General features: G+C 35.3%; 1 protein-coding gene across 1 annotated transcript; it reads left to right on the forward strand.

Moving 5' to 3' along the window:
• The first annotated feature begins 1,051 nt into the window (after positions 1 to 1,051).
• Positions 1,052 to 20,412, forward strand: FCER1A (Fc epsilon receptor Ia). The gene is made up of 7 exons (XM_074262269.1): positions 1,052 to 1,146; positions 2,012 to 2,032; positions 2,808 to 3,059; positions 8,683 to 8,703; positions 9,703 to 9,960; positions 17,785 to 18,039; positions 18,684 to 20,412. The coding sequence occupies exons 1-7, from the start codon at positions 1,092 to 1,094 to the stop codon at positions 18,866 to 18,868; spliced, it is 1,047 nt and encodes a 348-aa protein (XP_074118370.1). The 5' UTR covers positions 1,052 to 1,091; the 3' UTR covers positions 18,869 to 20,412.
• Positions 20,413 to 20,991: the final 579 nt, after the last annotated feature.

Below are 20,991 nucleotides of genomic sequence, written 5' to 3' on the forward strand. Positions count from 1 at the left end.
AAGTTTTTGAATGAGGTGGATTCTGTGCAATTAACAGAGAGAAAGAGACAGATAGACAGACAGAGGCAGTGAGACAGAGACAAAGACAGAGAGAGACAAAGAAAAAGAGAAGCAGAGAGAAAGACAGACAGAGACAGAGAGGGATAAAAGAAGGAAAGAAGGAAGGGAGTGAGGGAGAGACAGCGAAAGAGAAGTTTCCTGCCATTGCAAGACCATTAATTCTATGGTCATATGACCTAGGTTGGGTCTTGGTTCTTAATTACAAGCTGTATGACAAGTCACTTTGCCTCTGACTTCAGTCTATCTGTAAAATTGTTGCCTTGTTATTATAGTACATTCTTCATTCTCAAAGAAGATCGATGACATTAGGGTGATATCTTGACTTGCAAGAGAATTGAATCTGAGTGAGACAGAACAATGCAAAATCTCACTCTTTCTCCATATTTACTAAAGTCCAGTGGCAAAACATAGGTGAAGATTACTGATGATAGCCCTAGATACAGTGGGAGATATTGGCTTAAGTCTCAGTTTGTCTGAGGCAACTCAAATGGGAGATTTGAATAGAGTAATCAAATTCAAATTCAAATTCAAAATCCTATGATCAAAGACACAAATATATCTTTGTGTCCCTCTCAGAACTTTAAATAGGTTAATTATTTTAATTTTTTTTACTTAAATTGATACTAAATAAATATTCTGTCCCCTCCTCCATATAGTAGTATTTAATAAATACTTGTTGCTTGCTTAACTGATTACATGCCTCCTTCAAAATGGATCTCCATATACCCATGGCTCTCCTCTCCCAGGCAAGAATCTGCTCTGACTGCTCCCATACATCAAATTTTTGCCAAATGCATGGGTTTATGGGAAATGAGTAAAGTGAGAAGAAAATGAATTTGTTAATGTGAATTGGATAAACATGTAATCTTATTGAATATCATCTCTGGAAATGGAAGGAAGTCAAGAGGCTGCTAGTACTGAATGAGATCTGATACCAAAAGCACCACACTTCCTCTTTTTTATGTTTTTTTGGTTATAGTTCCTTCCTCTCTTTTCAGTCCCTGCAGGCTGCTGAGACAGCTCATGTTCCTATGGAAGGTTTTTCATTCACCCCCAAATTACTTTGGGTAATTCTACTATTTGGGGGTAAGTAGGGGGCCCTGAGAAGTGTTGGGATGGAAGCATGGAAACAGCTGGATTTTTTTTTTTTTACTGATAGAGATGCCAAGTAGGGATGGTATGTTAGGGATCTTTCCTAGGGACATCTCATCTCTCCCTGTGTCTATGGATTCTGATTTGGGCTCTGATTAGAAGGAAAAAGAAAAAAGACTGAGCTAAGCTTAATGAAGGTCTGACCTTAAGAATATGACAACCCTAATTCCTTCATGATTTAGTCTCTGCCAAGCCAGAGTTGGATGAGAGAGGAAAGACGTCTATAAAAATGGAAACTTTTGGCTTAAATCCCTGGAGAACAGTGCCCCATTTAAGGGCTGAAGGAATCCAGTTGAGAGATTCCCCCAGCCCTGACTTCCCAAGAATCTCAAGCTTTGGTCACATCTGTGTAGAATTTCTAGAGTCAAAGGCTTGCAAAGAAATGCTCCAATGTCACTAAATTAAAAGAAGATTGTGGTTTAATTTCACCCCCTTGGTTTTTGAATGAAGACACTCAATATTGTTTTTGATCAAAATCTTGAATGAAAGATCAGAGGTTTGACTTGGATTGGAATGGCAGCTCAGATTAAGGAAGGAGAAGGATAAAGGAACTCCAGTATTCAGAGTATTCTTCAACTCCTAGCCAGGATTATGAAGATTCTGAACATAAACCTGTACTTTTGATAGCACAGCACAGCTCAGTGATAAGGGCAGGTTGCTATAAAAGGAATGATGGAACTCTTGTCCTTTAGAATCCGGTTACCTTCCCCAAATACTCTAATCCCTATCCTATAATGACTTGACCTTCAGGTATTTCTCTCTCCCTTGGAGCTGATCATTACTTTCTGGTCTTTTACAGATTTGAGTGGAAGGTCCGTAGGTAAGTACTCTTAATATCCTCTCTTTGTCTCTTCTACCTGTTGCCTCTTATTTTATAATAACGATAACTTCTATTTCTATAGCCCTTTAAGGTTTACAAAATATTTCCCCCCAAAAAAACTTACAAGACGGGTGGGGTGTGTATTAGTATACCCATCTTTAAGCTAAAAAAAAAAAAAGATTCAGAGAGCTTTATTAATTAAATTACACTCATGCAATCTGCTTGTTTGTGATTTCTATTCTCAGACTCTTTTGCTTCCCACTTTTTTGTTATCTAGCATCACTTCCTGAAACAAGTTTTCTTTCAAATTCTACTTTATACTCAACACCTCTAAGAACATAGTTCTTGAATTAAAAGTGACTTCAAAGGACATCTAATCCAAATCACTCATTTTAAAAATAAGGAAACCACATTCCGGGGAACATAAATGACTCAGCCATAGCTACACATGAAATCTTCCCTTCTTGCTTCCTTTTGAAATGATTTTTCTCATATCCCTAACTCTTCATAATGATATATACTTATGCATAGTTCTCAGCTTTAAATATTTCCCTGGATATGAAACTTGACTTCACCTATCTTCCTAGGACTGAGTCTAGAAAAACAAAGATTTTCCTACTCCTTCTGTATCTCCCTTCAGTCCAAGGTTATCAAAGCCTCAGAGTTAGGCAAGATTGATTGGCTGTTGGATTTTTAAATTATCTGAATTTCCAAGTCTTAACAACCTTATAAATATCCTTTCTTTTGCTTTTTTTGTCTACTTTCTCATCTATAGATGCTGTTCCAAGGGCAGTAGTCTCCCTGCATCCCTCATGGAGAGTTTCCACCGGAGAGAATGTGACCTTTCACTGTGAAATACCTGGTATTTCTGGTGGTAATCAGACCAAATGGCTCTTCAATGGCACTAGCATCCTACACCAAACTTCCAGTTTTAATATCACAGCTTCCATTAAAGACAGTGGAAAATATCGATGTAAGATTGATAATTCTTCCTTCAGTGACCCTGTATATCTGGGAGTCTACGTTGGTAAGTGTTGGACCTAGGAAGATTTGAGGCAAGGATCCAGGAATCTGAGAATGAAAGAAAAAGCATTTTAAGTATATTTGGGTATACATATTTTAAAAAGTAAACAAACAAGCTAGTTCTATCCCTCAAAAGCTCATGTTCTTTTTTTTTTTTTAATTTATTTATTTAATATTTTTACCAGTTGCATTTTAAAAGATTTTTTATATTTGTTTTTAAAACTTGAATTCTAGATTCTTTCCCTTCATCCCCATCCCCATATTATGAAACTACATATGAAATTATGCAAAACATTTACATAAACATCATGCTGTGAAAGAAACTATAGATCTTCAATCCTAACAAAAAAATAAAGTTAGACAGAAAGAGGAGGAGGGAGGGAAGGAGGGAAGGAAATATGAGAAGCTCATGTTTTAATTAGGAGAGGTAAAAGTTAGAGTAGATAACTAGAACTGAAAGTTTTTAAGAATGGAACATTCATATGGATGGCAAGGTACAAAGGCCTTTAGGATCAATCAGCAAGTCGGATAGTGCCCAGGGGTTTAGGGCACTTGTCAGGCCAGATAGTAACAATTGGTAGCCCTGATCTCACCCAAGGTTTATAGTGTTTATTGTTTAATTCATTAGATATGAAGATCAGTATCATTATTCTTCTCATCCAGATACTATTCATGGGGTATGAGAAGTTGGGGGAGAGGAGTTAAGATAAGGGGGAAAGATATCATCCACCCACTGCTGCCTGAATGAAGTACCTGTTAGCTGATGGCATGAATGCTTATAAACATATATGCATGTATATACCAAATATATTTATGTAAAATTTGATATTTCATATAAATGAATGTATTTACATATATCACATGTATCATGTGTGTATATGTATATAGATATGTATACATGTCTTTTGTCTTATTCCTACATTTTGCTTATTTCTTCCTATGGTATGTTAAAATAGTTCTTCATTTCTGGTCTCCTGTTTTCCCCATTTTCGTGTTCTCCATACTAGATAGCTCTCCACATTCACCATCTTTCTTTCTTAGCAAAGCTTAGAATTGACTTGATTCATGAACCTCAACTGTAACTGTAGTGGGATTCTCACTGAGACATTGGCAAGAGATTCATTCTGTCTTGGAGAGGTCTCAGGGCTGCTCTGGGATAGTTCAAGTTGTGTGTGAAGAGTGGGGTTGAGAATCAAACCATCTATAGTAATTGGAGTTTCATCTGTGCTAGTAGCTAGATCTTCGAGCTTTTGTACATGCACACACACAATCAGAGTGATAACTCTAAAAGTTGTTGCCTAAAACTGCCATCATCTTGGATGTCACAGGTTCATCCTAGGCCTACAGGAAAGTTGGGAAAAGGTAGGAAAGAAGGGAGAAATTCCATATATATTCCTAGAGCCACATGTTGGCAAATTGGTTTTCAGATTTGCTTTTTTTTTTCCTATAACAACTCTAAAATGGTCTCTCTTGCTTGTTTTCCTGTTATATTTTTGCTTGCTTTTTTTGTCTTTGTAGGCTCTTAACAGACTTCATTTGATGTAGTAAAGGTAGAACCACTTTCAGGATATATATCTTTCACTCTGCCTTCATCCCTGCATTTATTTCTCTAGAAGTTCCCTCTAAAATTTTTATTTCACTCCACTGAATTCCTCAACCTCAAAAACAGATTGTAAAACCTTGAGAATCAACTGCACCTGTCACAGTGGGTCCCCCTACAAGGCTATCCAGGTTCAACACACTTTCTAAGTCCAATCCAAAACATAGTTCATGAAAACTTACCAGTATAATTAGTTTTTTTTTTAATCACCACAATACACAATTGTTTTGAAGCAAAGGCACTTAATGAAACTTCAAAGTCAGAAAATAGAATAAATCCTTTTTCCAGAAACCTGGACACAACACACCCACACATACCAGTAGGATAAGTAAGCAAACATAATACATTGAGGAAGAGTTCATATTCACGGAGCATATATAGTCAAGTATCATTTATGGAGGAGAAAATGAGTTCCTAGCTCTGCAGAATTACCCTAATGATGCCTTTGTGGTATTCCCATTAACATTGTTCCTTCTGGTTTCTCACTACCTGCTGTTTCTGCTAAATGTCTCGTCTGTCATTCTCATGGGTGTCCTATATAGTTTCTGCTCAATATAGCCCTCTGCTGGTTCTGCATGGTTAATATTTGTCCATATGTGACACCCTAGATTTTGATGAACTTGTGAAATTTCTCCCCACTTCCACTTTCTGGCTTTGGTTGGAGGTGTCAGTTGAAGTACTATCTCATTACTATTAGAAGAAAAAAATAGGCTCTGTAATTATTCTCATAGCTTGAAGCCCCAAGAATTTTTGTTATAATTCTCTTATAAAGTCGGAGACCTTTAAAATCCAGCAATTGAATCAAGATGATATTTATTTATTTATTTGCAGTTATTTCTTCCATGGTATAGGAGTGGGAGGGAAGAATTTATCTCTTTCTTTATACCTTAGCTGAAATGGGAATTTCCTTTTGAGAAAATTATTCTTTACTCTAATCAACTCTAATCTATGTCTCTTCCAGACATAGAAAGATCCAGCTAGGAAGTTCCTTCAGGTTTAAGTCAATTTAAAAACCTTGATTTCCTAGCATTATATGAATATAATGTAGTATGAATGCTACATGTTGCCTCCACTGAAACTTCTACTCAGGTCTCAGAATCCATAATGCATCTTTAAACATGAAGATCACAGACTCCAGATTGATTAAATGAATTTACCTGATGTTATACAAATATAATCAAAAGGGTTTTCAAATTAAAAGATGAAAGAGCTGATTCCTGTGTAAATTCACCAGGCCAGATGTCAAATCACTAAAAGTTCTAGTTATTTCTAGAAGTTCACAAAAGACAAAATACAACTCAGTAGACTCCTCTAAAGCATCATAGACCTCTAAAAAGATCTGCATGATTGCACTAGATACTAATGGATTAATTTAGAACTTTTTAAAAATCCTGAAGGTCAGTACAAATTAGCCAGGGCCCCTAAAGTGTATCTGCCAGTCAGACTTATTTTTCTTCCCAACATGTATAGTAGATAAGAAATAATCACAGAATATTTGTGCATACTCTAAAGTAAAGTAAAGACCTACTCATTGCCAGAGGAATGCTTGCCAAAGCTGCATGAGGATATTTTATAAGCACTGCTGCCCATGTTTGAAGGATGGGATTCCTATGTTTCAATCTCCACTCCCCACTCCCCCATTCTATCTTCTTACAATAACTATGGATTGTGGCTAACAGGACATCAGGAAAATTGGGGGGAAAATGGTCAAATGGGGAAAGAAAAAAATTGTTTTTAAAGATCAATCAAAAAAGGATTAAGAGCACTGCTGGCAGTAGGAATGGAAAAATAATGATTACTGGCAATGGAGAAACTATAGAACTCTTTTTTTTTTTATTTCACTCTTAGTTTTTATCTCTCTATTCTCATCCATGGAGAATAATCTTTGGACTGGAAAGGGCAGAACAAATAAGTTATAGGAAAAAAGAAACCTAAGATAGATAGAGGGATATTAAAAACATACCCTAGCTGCCTTTGATGAGTTGGCAACACTAGCCTAGCTGACCTATGATTTTCTAAGAATTTGCTGAGAAATGGTGGAGAACAAAAGAAGGTCCACAAATTAAAGAAGGACAAATGTTGTCCTGACCCCCTAAAAAGGAAAGAGGATAAAATCTGTCAATGGTGGTTTGATTTCAGTTCCTCAACAAATTCAGGAGTGCATTGTGACAGGAATGATTGATAAATATCTAGAAAAGAGATAGTATTTGCAAGAATAAGCTTGTCTTTATTTAGAACATATCATATCCAAATAATAATTTTTTTCTTTTCTTTTGCAGTAAAGCATTTGACAACCTTTCACTATTTCTGTGGATAAATAAATAATGACATAGTTAGGATTAGGACCTGGATAAATAATCAGTTGATAGCAACTTGGAAATTTGGAAACTTGGAAAGACAGCCTTCAAATAGTAACAACAATAATAAATATAATAAAATAAAAATAATAAAGATTGCTTATATAATTCATTAAGGTTCCAAAGTGACAAACACACACATATATATATATACACACATTCACAATACATATGTATATGTATATAACATATATATATATATATATATACATATGTACACACATATTTCCAATTCCATAACAACCATCCTATAAGGAAGGTGCTATTATTATCCCCATATTTCAGATGAGGATATTGAGACTTGACATTTATCACAGACTTTGTTAAAGGGTCAAGTGGCAAGTTTATTAAATTTGCAGATAGAAAAAAAAAAAAAAAAACTTAAAGGCTAACTAATACATTGGATGATAGAGTCAAAATCCAAAAAGATCTTGATAGACTTAAGTGTTGGACAATCAGCATGGTATAAGGGAAAGCTTTCTGGTTTAAGAATTAAACAACCTTGATTCAGAATCCTGCTTATGGTGCCTATTTCCTGTGTGATCTTAGTTAAGTGACAGCCTCCTCATACTTTAATTTCCTCATATGTAAAATGAAGGAGTAGCTATAAGCTATAAGCTTATGATCCTCTTCTCTAATATTATCAAATTCAGTAGGGATAGATATAAACCTTTCCAGCTGGGGTCAGTGAACGAACATCTATTAAGTTCTTAGTATATGCCATTCATCAATATTGAGTCTAAATATTGGGAACACAAAAAAGAGCAAAAGACAGTCCCTACTAAAAGACAGTTCACTAATCTAATAGAAAAAGTAAATAACTAAATACACACCCACAAGCTGTACACAGGAGATCATTAAGAGGGAGTTAAAATGTCAACTTTACAAGTAAAAGATGGAAAAAGAAACATTACCAGCTAGAAGATTGGTTGTTTTTTTCCCAAGATTTTAGCATTTAGGGAGAGTGAAATCTCAATATAAATTAATATTATGATCTCAATAATATCAGTATCACAAAAGACAAAATAAGCAATGCAAATAGTCATAGCATTAGGAGCTATACTGTGGTAGTTTGTCCTTCATTCTCCAAGAGGATGATGATGTCAGGAAGGGGATGCCTATTTCCTGTGTGATCTTAGTTAAGTGACAGCCCCCTCATACTTTAATTTCCTCGAATGTAAAATGAAGGAGTAGGCAGGTCATTTCTAGCTATAAGCTCATGATCCTCTTCTCTAATATTATCAAATTCAGTGGGGATAGATATAAACCTTTCCAGCTGGAGTCAGTGAAGGAACATCTATTAAGCTCTTAGTACATGCAAGTGAATTGTATTTAAGTGAGGTAGGCTGTGCAAGCTCACCTTCCTCACTTTCTCCTCCAGAACTTTCTGAATTCAGTGGCCAAATATAAATCAAGATGATTGGAAATGGCCCTGGATGCAGTGGGAGATTTTGGCCTTTTTAATTAGCAGCTCTCAGTTTGACTGAGGCTGCCCCATTCAGTGATAGCACACAGGCTTTATTAGGTATTAATCCCATTACTGTCTTCCCTGATTAGGCTATACCTAGATTACTATTTAGCTCCAAGGTAATTTGCTAATCTTGGAAGATTACCCCCATCCTGATTATGGTCGGATTTGAAGCTAATCTGTTCTTTCTGCTCTCTTACAGTGTCAAGTAGAAGGCCCATAGGTAAGCATTTCTAATTTATCTATCTTCTCTTTGTTCCCTCTACTTGTTGTCTCACCTTTATAATAATTAACTCCTATTTCTATAGCACATTTACAAAGCACCTTCCTCACAACAACCTTTCAAGCCTTTCAGGAGGGGTAAAAAATATAGTATTATACATTTTACAAATTAAAAAACTGAGAATCAGAAAGGTTAAAAAATGAGATGATTGAATTGGGCTCATTGAATATGGAAGGTGAAAGAGTAAAGCATTAAAAATAATACCTACGTTGGGAGATTGTTTTGTTAGAAATATGGTGACATCCTTGGCAATATTAAGGAAGTTAAGAAGTGGGGAGGATTTGGCAGGGGGTAGAGTAGAACATAATGAATTACGTTTGAAATGTCTACAAGATCTAGTTTAAGATGTCTAATTGGAGTTGAAGATGCTAGACTGGAAATCAGGAGAGAGGTTAGGACTGGACAAATAGACCTCCGAATTATCTGCATGGAGATGATAATTACATCCATGGGAGTTATTGCAATCACCAAGTGAGATAGTAGAGAGGGAGCAGAGAAGGAAGCCCATGGAGATATCCAGTTATAGGGAAAGGTGTGGAAGAAATCTAGCAAAAGTAGTCAGGCAAGATGTAAAAGAACCAACAGAAAGTATTGTCTTTCTCTCTCTATCTCACACACACACACACACACACACACACACACACACACACACACACACACAATTCTAGAAAAAAATATCAAGATAAATGGATGATTTAATGATCATGAGAAGCTGCAGAGAGGACAAGGAGGAAGACAATAGAGATCAGGATATTGGATTTAGCAGGAGTACTAAGAAATCAGAGATTCCTCTTAATCTGAATCTCCCTTCCAGAATAACAGGGCCTCAGAGCAAGCCAGGACAAACAACTGTCAAATTGACTTTTGATGTCTGAGTTTCTGAGACTGGAAATCTTTTTAATTATTCTTTTCTTTGCCTTTCTATTCTCTGACTTTTAGTGGATACTTCAAAGGCTTTACTATCCCTGACTCCTCCATGGAACAGAATTTTCAGGGGAGATAATGTGAGCCTTCACTGTAAGGGACACAGCACCTCCAATAGCAACCAGACTCAGTGGTTCCACAATGGTTCCAGGCTCTCAGTTCAAACTCCCACTTATGACATCGTTTTTGCCACCAACAAAGAGAGTGGAGAATATGAGTGTCAAACTGGTGATTCTGCCTTCAGTAACTCTATGTATCTAGGCGTCTATAGTGGTAAGTATTGGATCTAGGGAAATGTGGGGGAAAAGTTGAATGAAAAAACATTTTTCAAGTGCTTAGCACTAGGCTAAATGTTGGATGCAATTGATGAGGAGTAAACTGAGGGTCTAAACCGAGATGGGTCAGTTCCTTTCAGGATGTCTAATAATCTCTCTCTCCTTCCCAAAGTCCCAATGGGCGGGTCCTTTAGCAAATGAATTTCGCTACTCAAGGCTGTGTAGAAACAAAGTCTTTATTGATTAGAATAGAAACACCGAAGAGTCAGTGGGCAAAATGGCTGCAAGGTACAAGGCCAATTTTGCAAAGAATAGATTTTTGAGGACTCTGTTTTATACAAAAGCACAATCATTCAGATGCAGTGATGTAAGGAGGTTCAGGAGAGTGATGTAGATAAGATAAGGATTCTCTTGTTATCTTTTGGGTAGAGACAGAAGTCTCTTCCCCAAAAAGGAATTTCCTACTGTGGCATTTGGTCTGTTTGAGCAGATTAGAATAGGGGGCTGTAAAACTCCAACCATTTCAGATAGCCCAAACTAGTTTGACCACATCAAAGTCCCAAATGGAGGTGGAGATCAAACAAGGAATATCAAGGGGCTACCACCCCCATCACAATGATTGTTTAGAGCTGATCCAAACATAATGAACATACATGTCATTTTTTTCATCTGTCCACCCTACATGGTATCCAGGAAGTTGTGGAGAAACTAAGGAAAAAATGAAAAATACCCTCCTAATGGTTCTTTCTGTTTAGCTACCTGACTGAGGTCTTTTTGTCTCTCCATACTGCACAATTCTCCACTACTATCCTCTTTCCTTTTGTGCAAGATGTAGTACTGGTTTGATTCATGGGCCCCAGCTTTCCTTGATAGTAGGATTCATATAGGAAAGGTGCCAAAGGGATTGACTCAAAGTCATGTGCCTCAAATTGTCTTATCAGACATGACTGCGGGATTGAGCTTAACTCTCTTAACTGTGTTAGGATGGAATTTGGGGAAGAAGCACCTAGAATCATATTGTCAGCATATTTTCATTTAGAATAGATCATGTTCAAGTAATCTCATTTCTTTTTTTGATAGTTGATAAGAGTTAAAATACTGATTGAGCAATCAAATATTTTCTATGGCATTTGTCAAGATTTTAATAATGCATTTGACAGCTACTATCTTATGCTATTTTGTTGATAAAGCAAAAAAATGAATTATAAGAATACTTTTAGGTAGATTAGGAACTGGTTGAATTGCCAATTGATGCCAACAATGTCTGACATATTGTAAATTCTAACTTGAAAAGTTTGCTTCCATATAATTGTAAGATGAGGAGGAGGAGAAGTAGCATCTTTATGTACTGCTTTAAGACCTACAAAGTGTTTTTTACATATTATTTCATCTATCATATCTTTCATATCAACTATCTTATGGGGCAGCTGCTATTATCATGTCCATATCTCATATGGGGAAATGAGACCAACATTTATCATAGACTTTGGGTTTTTAAATAATATTTTACTTTTCCAAATCATGAAAAAATAGTTCAATATTCATCTTTGCAAACTTTGTGCTCCAATTTTTTTCCTTCTCTCTCTGCTCCCTCCTCTTTAAGACAGCAAACAATCTGATATAGGTTAAATGTGGAATTCTTTTAAACATATTTCCATATTTGTAATTCTGTATAAGAAAAATCAGATCAAAAGGGAAATAACATGAGAGAGAAAGAAAAAAACAAGCAAACAACAACAAAAGTGAAAATACTATGCTTTGATTCACATTCAGTCTCCATAATTCCCTCTCTATATGTGGCTGGCAATTTTCATCACATCTATTGGAATTCTTGAATCAACTCATAGTTGTAAAGAACCACATCCATTACGTTGATCATCACATAATCTTGTTGAGACTGTGTACAATGTTCTCACTTCACTTAATATCAGTTTATGTAAGGCTTTCCAGACATTTCTAAAATCATCATTTCTTACAGAGCAATAATATTCCGTTACATTCATAGACTATAACTCATTCAGTCATTCCTCAACTGATGGGTTTCCACTCAATTTCCAGTTCCTTGTCACTACAAAAAAGACTACAGTTTTGCAGTCCTTTTCCATCTTTTATGATCTCTTTGGGATACAGACCCAGTAGAGATACTGCTAGATCAAAGGGTGATCAGTCTGATAGCCCTCTGGGCATAGCTCCAGATTGCTCTCCAAAATAGTTGTATCATGCACTGTATAATGTATAATGCAACAATGCATTAGTGTCTCAGTTTTCCCACATTCTCTTCCACATTTATCATTATCTTTTTCTGTCATTTACCTAATCTGAAAGGTGCATCATAGACTTTGTTAAAGGCTCAGAAGGAAAATTTATCAAATCTACAAATGGTACCAAGCTAAAAAAATAGCTAATATGTTAGACAACAGAATCAAGATGCAAAAATCTTGACAAATATAAGTGTTGGACAATCAGAATGGCATAAAGGAAAGCTCACTGAATTAGAGGCCCTCATTTCAAATCTCTTAGTTTCTACATATTACCCCATTTGATTCTTAACAATTATCCTGTGAGATAGGTGCTATTATTATCCTCATAGACTTTGTTTTTTAATAGCATTTTATTTCTCCAAATCATGCAAAAATGCTTTTAACTAAGTGTTACCTCTCTATACTTTAGTTTCTTCATCTGGAAGAGAAAGTCATTGGCCTACATGATGTCTGAGGTTTCTTCTAGCTTTAAGTCCACAATCTTCTACTCTACTCTAATCAAATTGAACAAGGATGAATGTAAACCTCAAGTTGAATTTAAAACTCAACTTCACAAGTATAAATTGCAAAAGACATGATTACAAAGGGTGTGTGTGTGTGTGTGTGTGTGTGTGTGTGTGTGTGTGTGTGTAGAAAGGATCTTGGGATTTGGGAAGGAGACTAATTTCAATCTGAGTCAATAAAATCATCTTGATAATTTCAGTATAACAACTAAAATAGATTACATTAAGAAAGATACAATTTTCAAACTTAACTAGGTAATAATCTCATTGTAATCTGCTTGAGTCAGATCACAAATGTGTGATTCTGAGCTTCCTACTTTAGGAAGAAACTGGATAAACTGATGATTGCCCAAAAGATAGCAACCAGGACAGTGAAGAATCTTGAGATCATAATCAGTGAGGAATATTTAGCAAGAAAAAGAAAAGAATTAAGGAAGGTATTATAGTTATATTCAAATATTTGATAGGATTTTAGGTAGAAGAGGAACTAGATATATCTGCATGGTGAGAGAAAAGAAGTAGAAATGAAAGAGGCAAATTTCAGGTTGATATAAGAAAATATATCTTAATAATTTTGGTTAACCCAAGTTAGAATAAGCTATCTCAGGAGACACCTTGAATTAGTCAAAAATAGGATGACAATTTATGGGGCATGTCTTAGGGGAAGTTTTTGTTTAGATAAAATTTTTTATCTTCAAAATATATGCAAAGATAGTTTTCAACATTTCCCCTTGCAGAACTTCGTGTTACAACAATTTTTCCCTCCCTTCCCTCCATCATTTCCTCTAGACAGTAAGTAATCCAATTGATGTTAAACATATGCAATTTTTCTAAACATGTTTCCACATTTATCTAACTGCACAAGAAAAGTCAATTCAAAAAGGGAAAAATACGAGAGGAAAAAAAGCAAGCAAACAACAAAAAAGGTAAAAATACTATGTTGTGATTCACATTTAGGTCCCATGGCTCTTCTTCTATATGGAAATGGCTCTCTCTATCACAAGTCTACTTGTTTTTTTGTTTTTGTTTTGCTTTTGTTTTGTTTGTTTGTTTGTTTTTGCCTTTCCATGACTTGGCTTTTTTTAAAATTAATTTTAAAATTATAATTTTTTGACAGTACATATATGCATGAGTAATTTTTTTTTTACAACATTATCCCTTGTATTCATTTTTCCAAATTTTCCCCTCCCTCCCTCTACTCCCTCCCCTAGATGACAGGCAATCCCATACATATTAAATGTGTTCCAGTATAACCTAGATACAATATATGTGTGTAAATCCAATTTTCTTTTTGCACGGTAAAAACTGGATTCCTAAGTAACCTGGGTAGAGAGACAGTAGTGTAAACAGTTTACACTCATTTCTCAGTGTTCCTTCTCTGGGTGTAGTTGTTTCTGTCCATCATTGATCAACTGGAAGTGAATTGGATCTTCTTTATGTTGAAGATATCCACTTCAATCAGAATATGTCTTCATACAGTATTGTTGTTGAAGTGTATAGTGATCTCCTGGTTCTGCTCATTTCACTCAGCATCAGTTCATGCAAGTCTCTCCAAACCTTTCTGTATTTATCCTGCTGTTCATTTCTTAAAGAGCAATATTCCATAATGTTCATATACCATAATTTACCCAACCATTCTTCAGTTGATGGGCATCCATTCATTTTCCAGTTTCTAGCCACTATGAAAAGAGCTGCTACAAACATTTTGGCACATTCAGGTCCCTTTCCCTTCTTTAGTATTTCTTCAGGATATAAGCCCAGTAGTAGCACTGCTGGATCAAAGGGTATGCACAGTTTGATAACTTTTTGGGCATGGTTCCAAATTGCTCTCCAGAATGGCTTGATTCTTTTGCAACTCCACCAACAATGCATCAGTGTCCCAGTTTTCCCACATCCCCTCCAACATTCATCATTATCTTTTCCTGTTATCTTAGCCAATCTGACAAGTGTGTAGTGGTATCTCAGAGTTGTCTTAATTTGCATTTCTCTGATAAATAATGACTTGGAACACTCTTTCATATGAGTGGTAATAGTTTCAATTTCATCATCTGAAAATTGTCTGTTCATATCCTTTAACCATTTATCAATTGGAGAATGGTTTGATTTCTTATAAATTAGAGTCAGTTCTCTATATATTTTGGAAATGAGGCCTTTATCAGAACCTTTAATTGTAAAAATATTTTCCCAATTTGTTACTTCCCTTCTAATATTGTTTGCATTAGTTTTGTTTGTACAAAAGCTTTTTAATTTAATGTAATCATAATCTTCTATTTTGTATCACAAGTCTATTTGGAATTGGCCTGAATGACTTCATTGTTGAAAAGAGCCAAGTTCATCAGAGTTAATCATCACATAATCTTGTTGTTGTTGTTGTCCAGGGTTCTCTTAGTTCTACTCACTTCACTTATCATCATTTCAAAGAAGTCTCTCCAGGTCTTTCTGAAATCATCCTGCTTATCATTTCTTAAAGAACAATAATATTCTATTACATTCATATATCATAACTTATTCATCCATTCCCCAACTGAGGGACATCCACTCAATTTCCAGTTTCTGTCCACCACAAAAATAGCTATTACAAACATTTTTGCTCATGTGGGTCCTTTTCCCTTTTTTGTGATCTCTTTGGGATACAGGTCCAGTAGAGACACTGCTGGATCAAAGGGTATGCTCTTATAGCCCTTTGGGCATAGTGTCAAATTGTTCTCCAGAATGATTGGATCAGTTCACAACTCCACCAATAATGTATTAGTGACCCAGTTTTCTCAAATCCCTGCCAACATTTATCATTGCCTTTTCCTGTTATATTAGCCAATATGAGGGGTATATATATATATATATATATATATATATATATATATATATATATATATATATATATATATATATAATGGTACCTTAGAAATGCCTTAATTTGCATTTCTCTGATCAATAGTGATTTAGAGCAGTTTTTCATATGACATATGGCTTTAGTTTCTTCATCTGAAGATCATTTATCAGTTGGAAAATGGCTTGTATTCTTACAAATTTGAGTCAATTCTCTACATATTTTAGAAATAAGGTCTTTATTAGAACCCTTTGATGCATTTTCCCCCAGTTTTTGTTTTTTGTTTTTGCTTTTCTTATGGCCTTGGCTGCATTGGTTTTGTTTGTACTAAAACTTTTCAATATAATACCATCAAAATTATCCATATTGCATTTCACAATATTCTCCAGTTCTTCTTTGGCCATAAATTCCTTCCTTTCCAACAGATCCTAATTTGCTTATAACATCATTCTTTATGTCTATATATGAACCCATTTTGAATATATCTTGATATAGTATATTAGGTGCTAGTCAATTCCTAGTTTCTGCCACACTATTTTCCAATTGTTCCATAAGTTTTTTGTCAAATAGTGAGTTCTTATCCAAGAAGCTATATTCCTTGGATTTATAAAACACTAGATTACTATAGTCATTGACTATTTGTCTTGTAAACTTAACCTATTCCATTGATAAATTACTCTATTTCTTAGCCATAACAAATGTTCTTGATAACTGCAGCTTTATAATATAGTTTTAGGTCTGGTACAGGTAGACCACCTTCATTTGTTTTTTTTTTTGTTTTGTTTTTTTTTTTTTTTGGTTTGTTTTTTTTTCATTAGCTCCCTTGACATTCTTGACCTTTTGTTCTTCCAGATGACTTTTAAAATTGTTTTTCTAGCTCTATAATTTCTTGGGAGTTTGATTGGTATGACACTGAATATATAAATTAATTTAGGTCGAATTATCATTTTTATTATATTAGCTTGGTCTGTCTATAAGCACTTGATATTCTTCCAATTATTTATATCTAACTTTATTTGTGTGAATAATGCTTTGTAATTGTGTTCATATAGTTCCTGACTTTGTCTTGGCAAGTAGACTCCCAAATATTTAAATTATCTATAGTTATTTTAAATGGAATTTCTCTTTATAACTCTTGATGCTGGATTTTGTTGGACTTTGATGATGATATATGTGGATTTATTTTGTATCCTGAAACTTTGATAAAGTTGCTAATTGTTTCTGAATGGTTTGTATTCTTATAAATTTGATTCAGTTATCTATATGTTTTGAGAAATGAGACCTTAATTAAAGATATTTAGTATAGATTATTTCCCAGCTCTCTACTTTCTTTCTAATACTGGTTGCAGTGGTTTTGTTTGTGCAAAAAACATTATTGCAAATTATGTGCAGAAAATAATTTTAATATCACCAATATCACTTCCTAAAGGGAATGATAACAAAAAAGAAGTTTAAGTAGGAAATCATATGGAAAGGTCCCATGGTACATAGAGTGCAATGGCAAAGCAGATAGTAATTCATATTCTCTAATGTCATTTTTATTGAAAATAATATCCATTTCACTGTGCCAAGAACTGAATTTTGTTATGAGAACTTTATTTTCTGGGTCTTTAGTAATTATGGCTTCTGAGGAAACAGGAATTCTAGCACTCAGAAAGCAAATATTCTGTGGGATTTGGACTGGAGCATGAACATGTGTTGGTGGTGACAAAGTGGATCTCAGTGTGGATGATTACCTAATGATGACCCAATGACTTAAATGGGCTACAGAAATGGTGAAGGAAAAGAGGAACTGTGATATATTCACAAATGAATAGAAGAGGATAGAATAGACTATCCCACAAGTTAAGACTCCTGATGAGAGTTTGGTAGGCCTAAATAATCTGTAGCTTAGGTTGGGGGAGAAACAGTTAAAATGGGTTCAAGATATCAATTCTGACCCATGCTGAAGATTCCATAGATTGAAGGAATTTTTTAATAGTAATTTTTTAAAGTTCTTTTAAGAAGGTGTTGATAGTAAAGGCCCCTAAGCTTCACTAGACTACAAAAAAGATCCATGACATTTAAGAAGTTCAGAATTCATGATCTAGATAAATGTCTGGAAGAAAAATTAAAGATTCTATTCCATCCCTCATTTCTCTCTCTCTCTTTATCTTCCCAATACTCCATGGAGAGGGAGGAAATATCAAAACTACAGAAAGGTCTCTGAAGGTTTTCTATTTTACTTTCAGACTGGCTGCTCCTCCAAGCTTCACTTTTGGTTATAGAAGAAGGAGAACCTCTAATTTTGAGTTGCCATGGTTGGAAAAACCGAAATGTCTACAAGGTGACTTTCTACCATAATAATAGATCTCTCAACTACTGGTATGAGAACCATAACTTCTATATTCCTTATGCCACAATCAACAACAGAGGCTTCTACCACTGCTCTGGCTTCCTATGGAGAATATTCTACATCTCAGAAACTTTATATATTGATTTCAAAGGTGAGTTAAGATCAAGGCAAAGAACCCTTTATGATTAGAGTCCAGAAAAATAGGACCCTAGGACTGGGAAGGGTATCTCTCACTTCAGGGAGCAGAAAGTCTGAATTAACATTGGAAGTCAACTGTTTGGGGTATCAATGGAGACAGAGGATGGAAAGGAAATGCATTAGTCTTTTCCAGAAAACAATTAGTGTTCATCCCATGAGCTGTAAGGAAATTTATCCTTGTTACATTTTCTGAGGAAACTAAAAGAGTCCGTGGAAATTCCACCTAACATCTTAGGAAACTATTTTGTTCTGTTTTGTGAACATTATACATACCAATTTCAAGGTTTATTGAGACTAGCTAGTGTCTGATACATAAACTCTGATACACATAATGTTAGAACTAGAAACTGACTTAATGGTCACCTATTTCAACCTTCCTATTTTAAAATAGAGTGTACCCAATAATCATCCCATTTACTATGCCCATTTTTCATTCTTCTTGTTCTTGTTCTTGTTCTTGTTGTTCTTCTCATCTTAAGACCATGTAGAACTAAAAGTGAGGGACAAAGTTTTGAGTCTCATTCAATTATTTCTAAATTTTGATTTTCCGATTGGGAACTGTTTCATTTGTCTGCTTGTCTCAAATCTTTTTTTTAGGTACTCTCAAGTATATGCAAATCCTTATTCCACTGATGACAGGAATTCTATTTGGTGTGGACACGGCTTTATTGGTTTTGACAAGGAAGCAACTCCATTGCCTGTTAAAAAAGGAGAGGATCTTGGCAACCAAACGCCGTCCAAAGGCTGATCCTGAAGCTGAGTCAAAGGTTGAGGTTCTATAGGAGGCCAATCTTGAACCTGATTGTAAGGGAAAAGGGTTGATCTTAATTCTGAACCTGACAGAAATCTGGATCCTGATCCTGACCCGATACCATTCTCACTGGTATCTCATGTTACAGCATGTGCAACAGAGCTTCCCAGAGCAGACGTTGCTTTAGAACTAATTTTCTTCCTCTGTAAAATTGGAATAATTGTTAAAATTCCTTCCGGCTTGAACATTATTTGCCTCTTTCTCTTTTGATTTATACTTTATCCTTATCCTTTTTTCTTGACACATAAACAAACCCCCAGAACCTTTCTGGTCTTCCGGTCTACCCATTCTTCCTTCCCTTTTTAACTTGATCTCAGTTAGTAGCCCTCATTCAAAGGGTTGCTTATACAATGGAACAAGACTGGCTAAAATGAACTAAAATGTTAGAGTTGTGCTAAGGAATGTTATGGGAAGTAGTGATATTTATCACTGAGTTTGGAAGGGTGTTTCACATTTTGAGTTTATAGTAGCTGACGTAGCAGAAAGACAAAAAGATAGATTTGTTCATTAATGTGAGAGACAAACTAGGCTTAAGTTTCCACAGAAGTTAAAATTCGAGTTCCTCAGAAACCTTGAGCAGACAATGAGAAATATTGAAAAGAAAGTTAAGTTTCCACAGAATGTAAATTTCAAAGCACTATAAGATAATAAGTATCTCTGACCAATGAGCTTTCAGAAGGAGAAACTGACGTGGCTGCAGAATTCTGATAAGGGGGTCTAGGCTGGAAACTGGCTTAAACCAGCTGGTGTAGATGACAGCAAGAAGGCTTTTCTTTATAGTACTTCTTAAAGAGGCTTAGGACACTGTTTCTCTAGCCAATTAAAGGCTAAGTGGGCGGGGACTAACATAGAAAAGCTTCCTCTGGCCTCAGTAACAGGGCACTCTCTATTAGGAGGATGTGCCCGCTTCTCCTGAGAATCAAAGTCTGTATCCCTCAATCTCTTTCACTCTTCCAGTAAAGCATCACAGACTTTGAATTGAATCTAGAGCCTTTTTTTTTTTCCAACACTAAGAAAGTTCTGAAGCAAAAAAACACAGTCATTTGAATAGCTGCACTCCTTTCTCTATTAATTATGGGGGAGGGGGAAGAAGCAGTATAAAAAAAAAAATGACCATCGAGATTCAAAACATTGCACTGGAAATCAGAAGGAAAGCGTTCTAGTTTTCAGCTCTAGCACTGATTATGTGACCATAGACAAATATGTTTCTTCCTATGGAACTCATTTACTTTGTCTGTAAAATAAGAGGATAGAGTTAAAATATTTTATCAGAAGTTTTTTCTAGTGTCAATATATTAGCACTTTTCCTTCTGTGTCATCACTTTTTATCCTTAATCCTGAGGAGAAATGCTGTTTCTGTGGACTCTTACAACAAAAATTCCCCTTCCACCATTCTGTTATCTATCATTGGCAGAATTTCTTCTAGATGTTGTTGTTCAATCATTTCAATCGTGTCTGACTTTTCTTATTTTTGTTATTTTATTTTTTATAATTATAACTTTTTTATTGACAATACATATGCCTGGGTAATTTTTTACAACATTATCCCTTGCACTCACTTCTGTTTGGATTTTTCCCTTCCCTCCCTCCACCCCCTCCCCTAGATGGCAGGCAGTCCCATACATGTTAGATATGTTACAGTATATCCTAGATATAACATATGTGTGCAGAACCGAACAGTTTTCTTGTTGCACAGGAAGAATTGGATTCAGAAGGTAAAAATAACCTGGGAAGAAAAACAAAAATGCAACATTTTACACTCATTTCCCAGTGTTCCTTCTCTGGGTGTAGCTGATTCTGTCCATCATTGATCAATTGGAACTGAATTAGATCTTCTCTTTATCGAAGATTTCCACTTCCATCAGAATACATCCTCATACAGTATTGTTGTTGAAGTGTATCATGATCTCCTGGTCCTGCTCATTTCACTCAGCATCAGTTGATATAAGTCTTCCAAACCTCTCTGGAATCATCCTGCTGGTTGTTTCTTACAGAACAATAATATTCCATAACATTCATATACCACAATTTGTTCAACCATTCTCCTTTTGATGGGCATCCACTCAGTTTCCAGTTTCTGGCCACTACAAAAAG

Source organism: Sminthopsis crassicaudata, chromosome 4 (genome assembly GCF_048593235.1).
Source record: "Sminthopsis crassicaudata isolate SCR6 chromosome 4, ASM4859323v1, whole genome shotgun sequence".
Taxonomy (NCBI): Eukaryota; Metazoa; Chordata; class Mammalia; order Dasyuromorphia; family Dasyuridae; genus Sminthopsis; species Sminthopsis crassicaudata.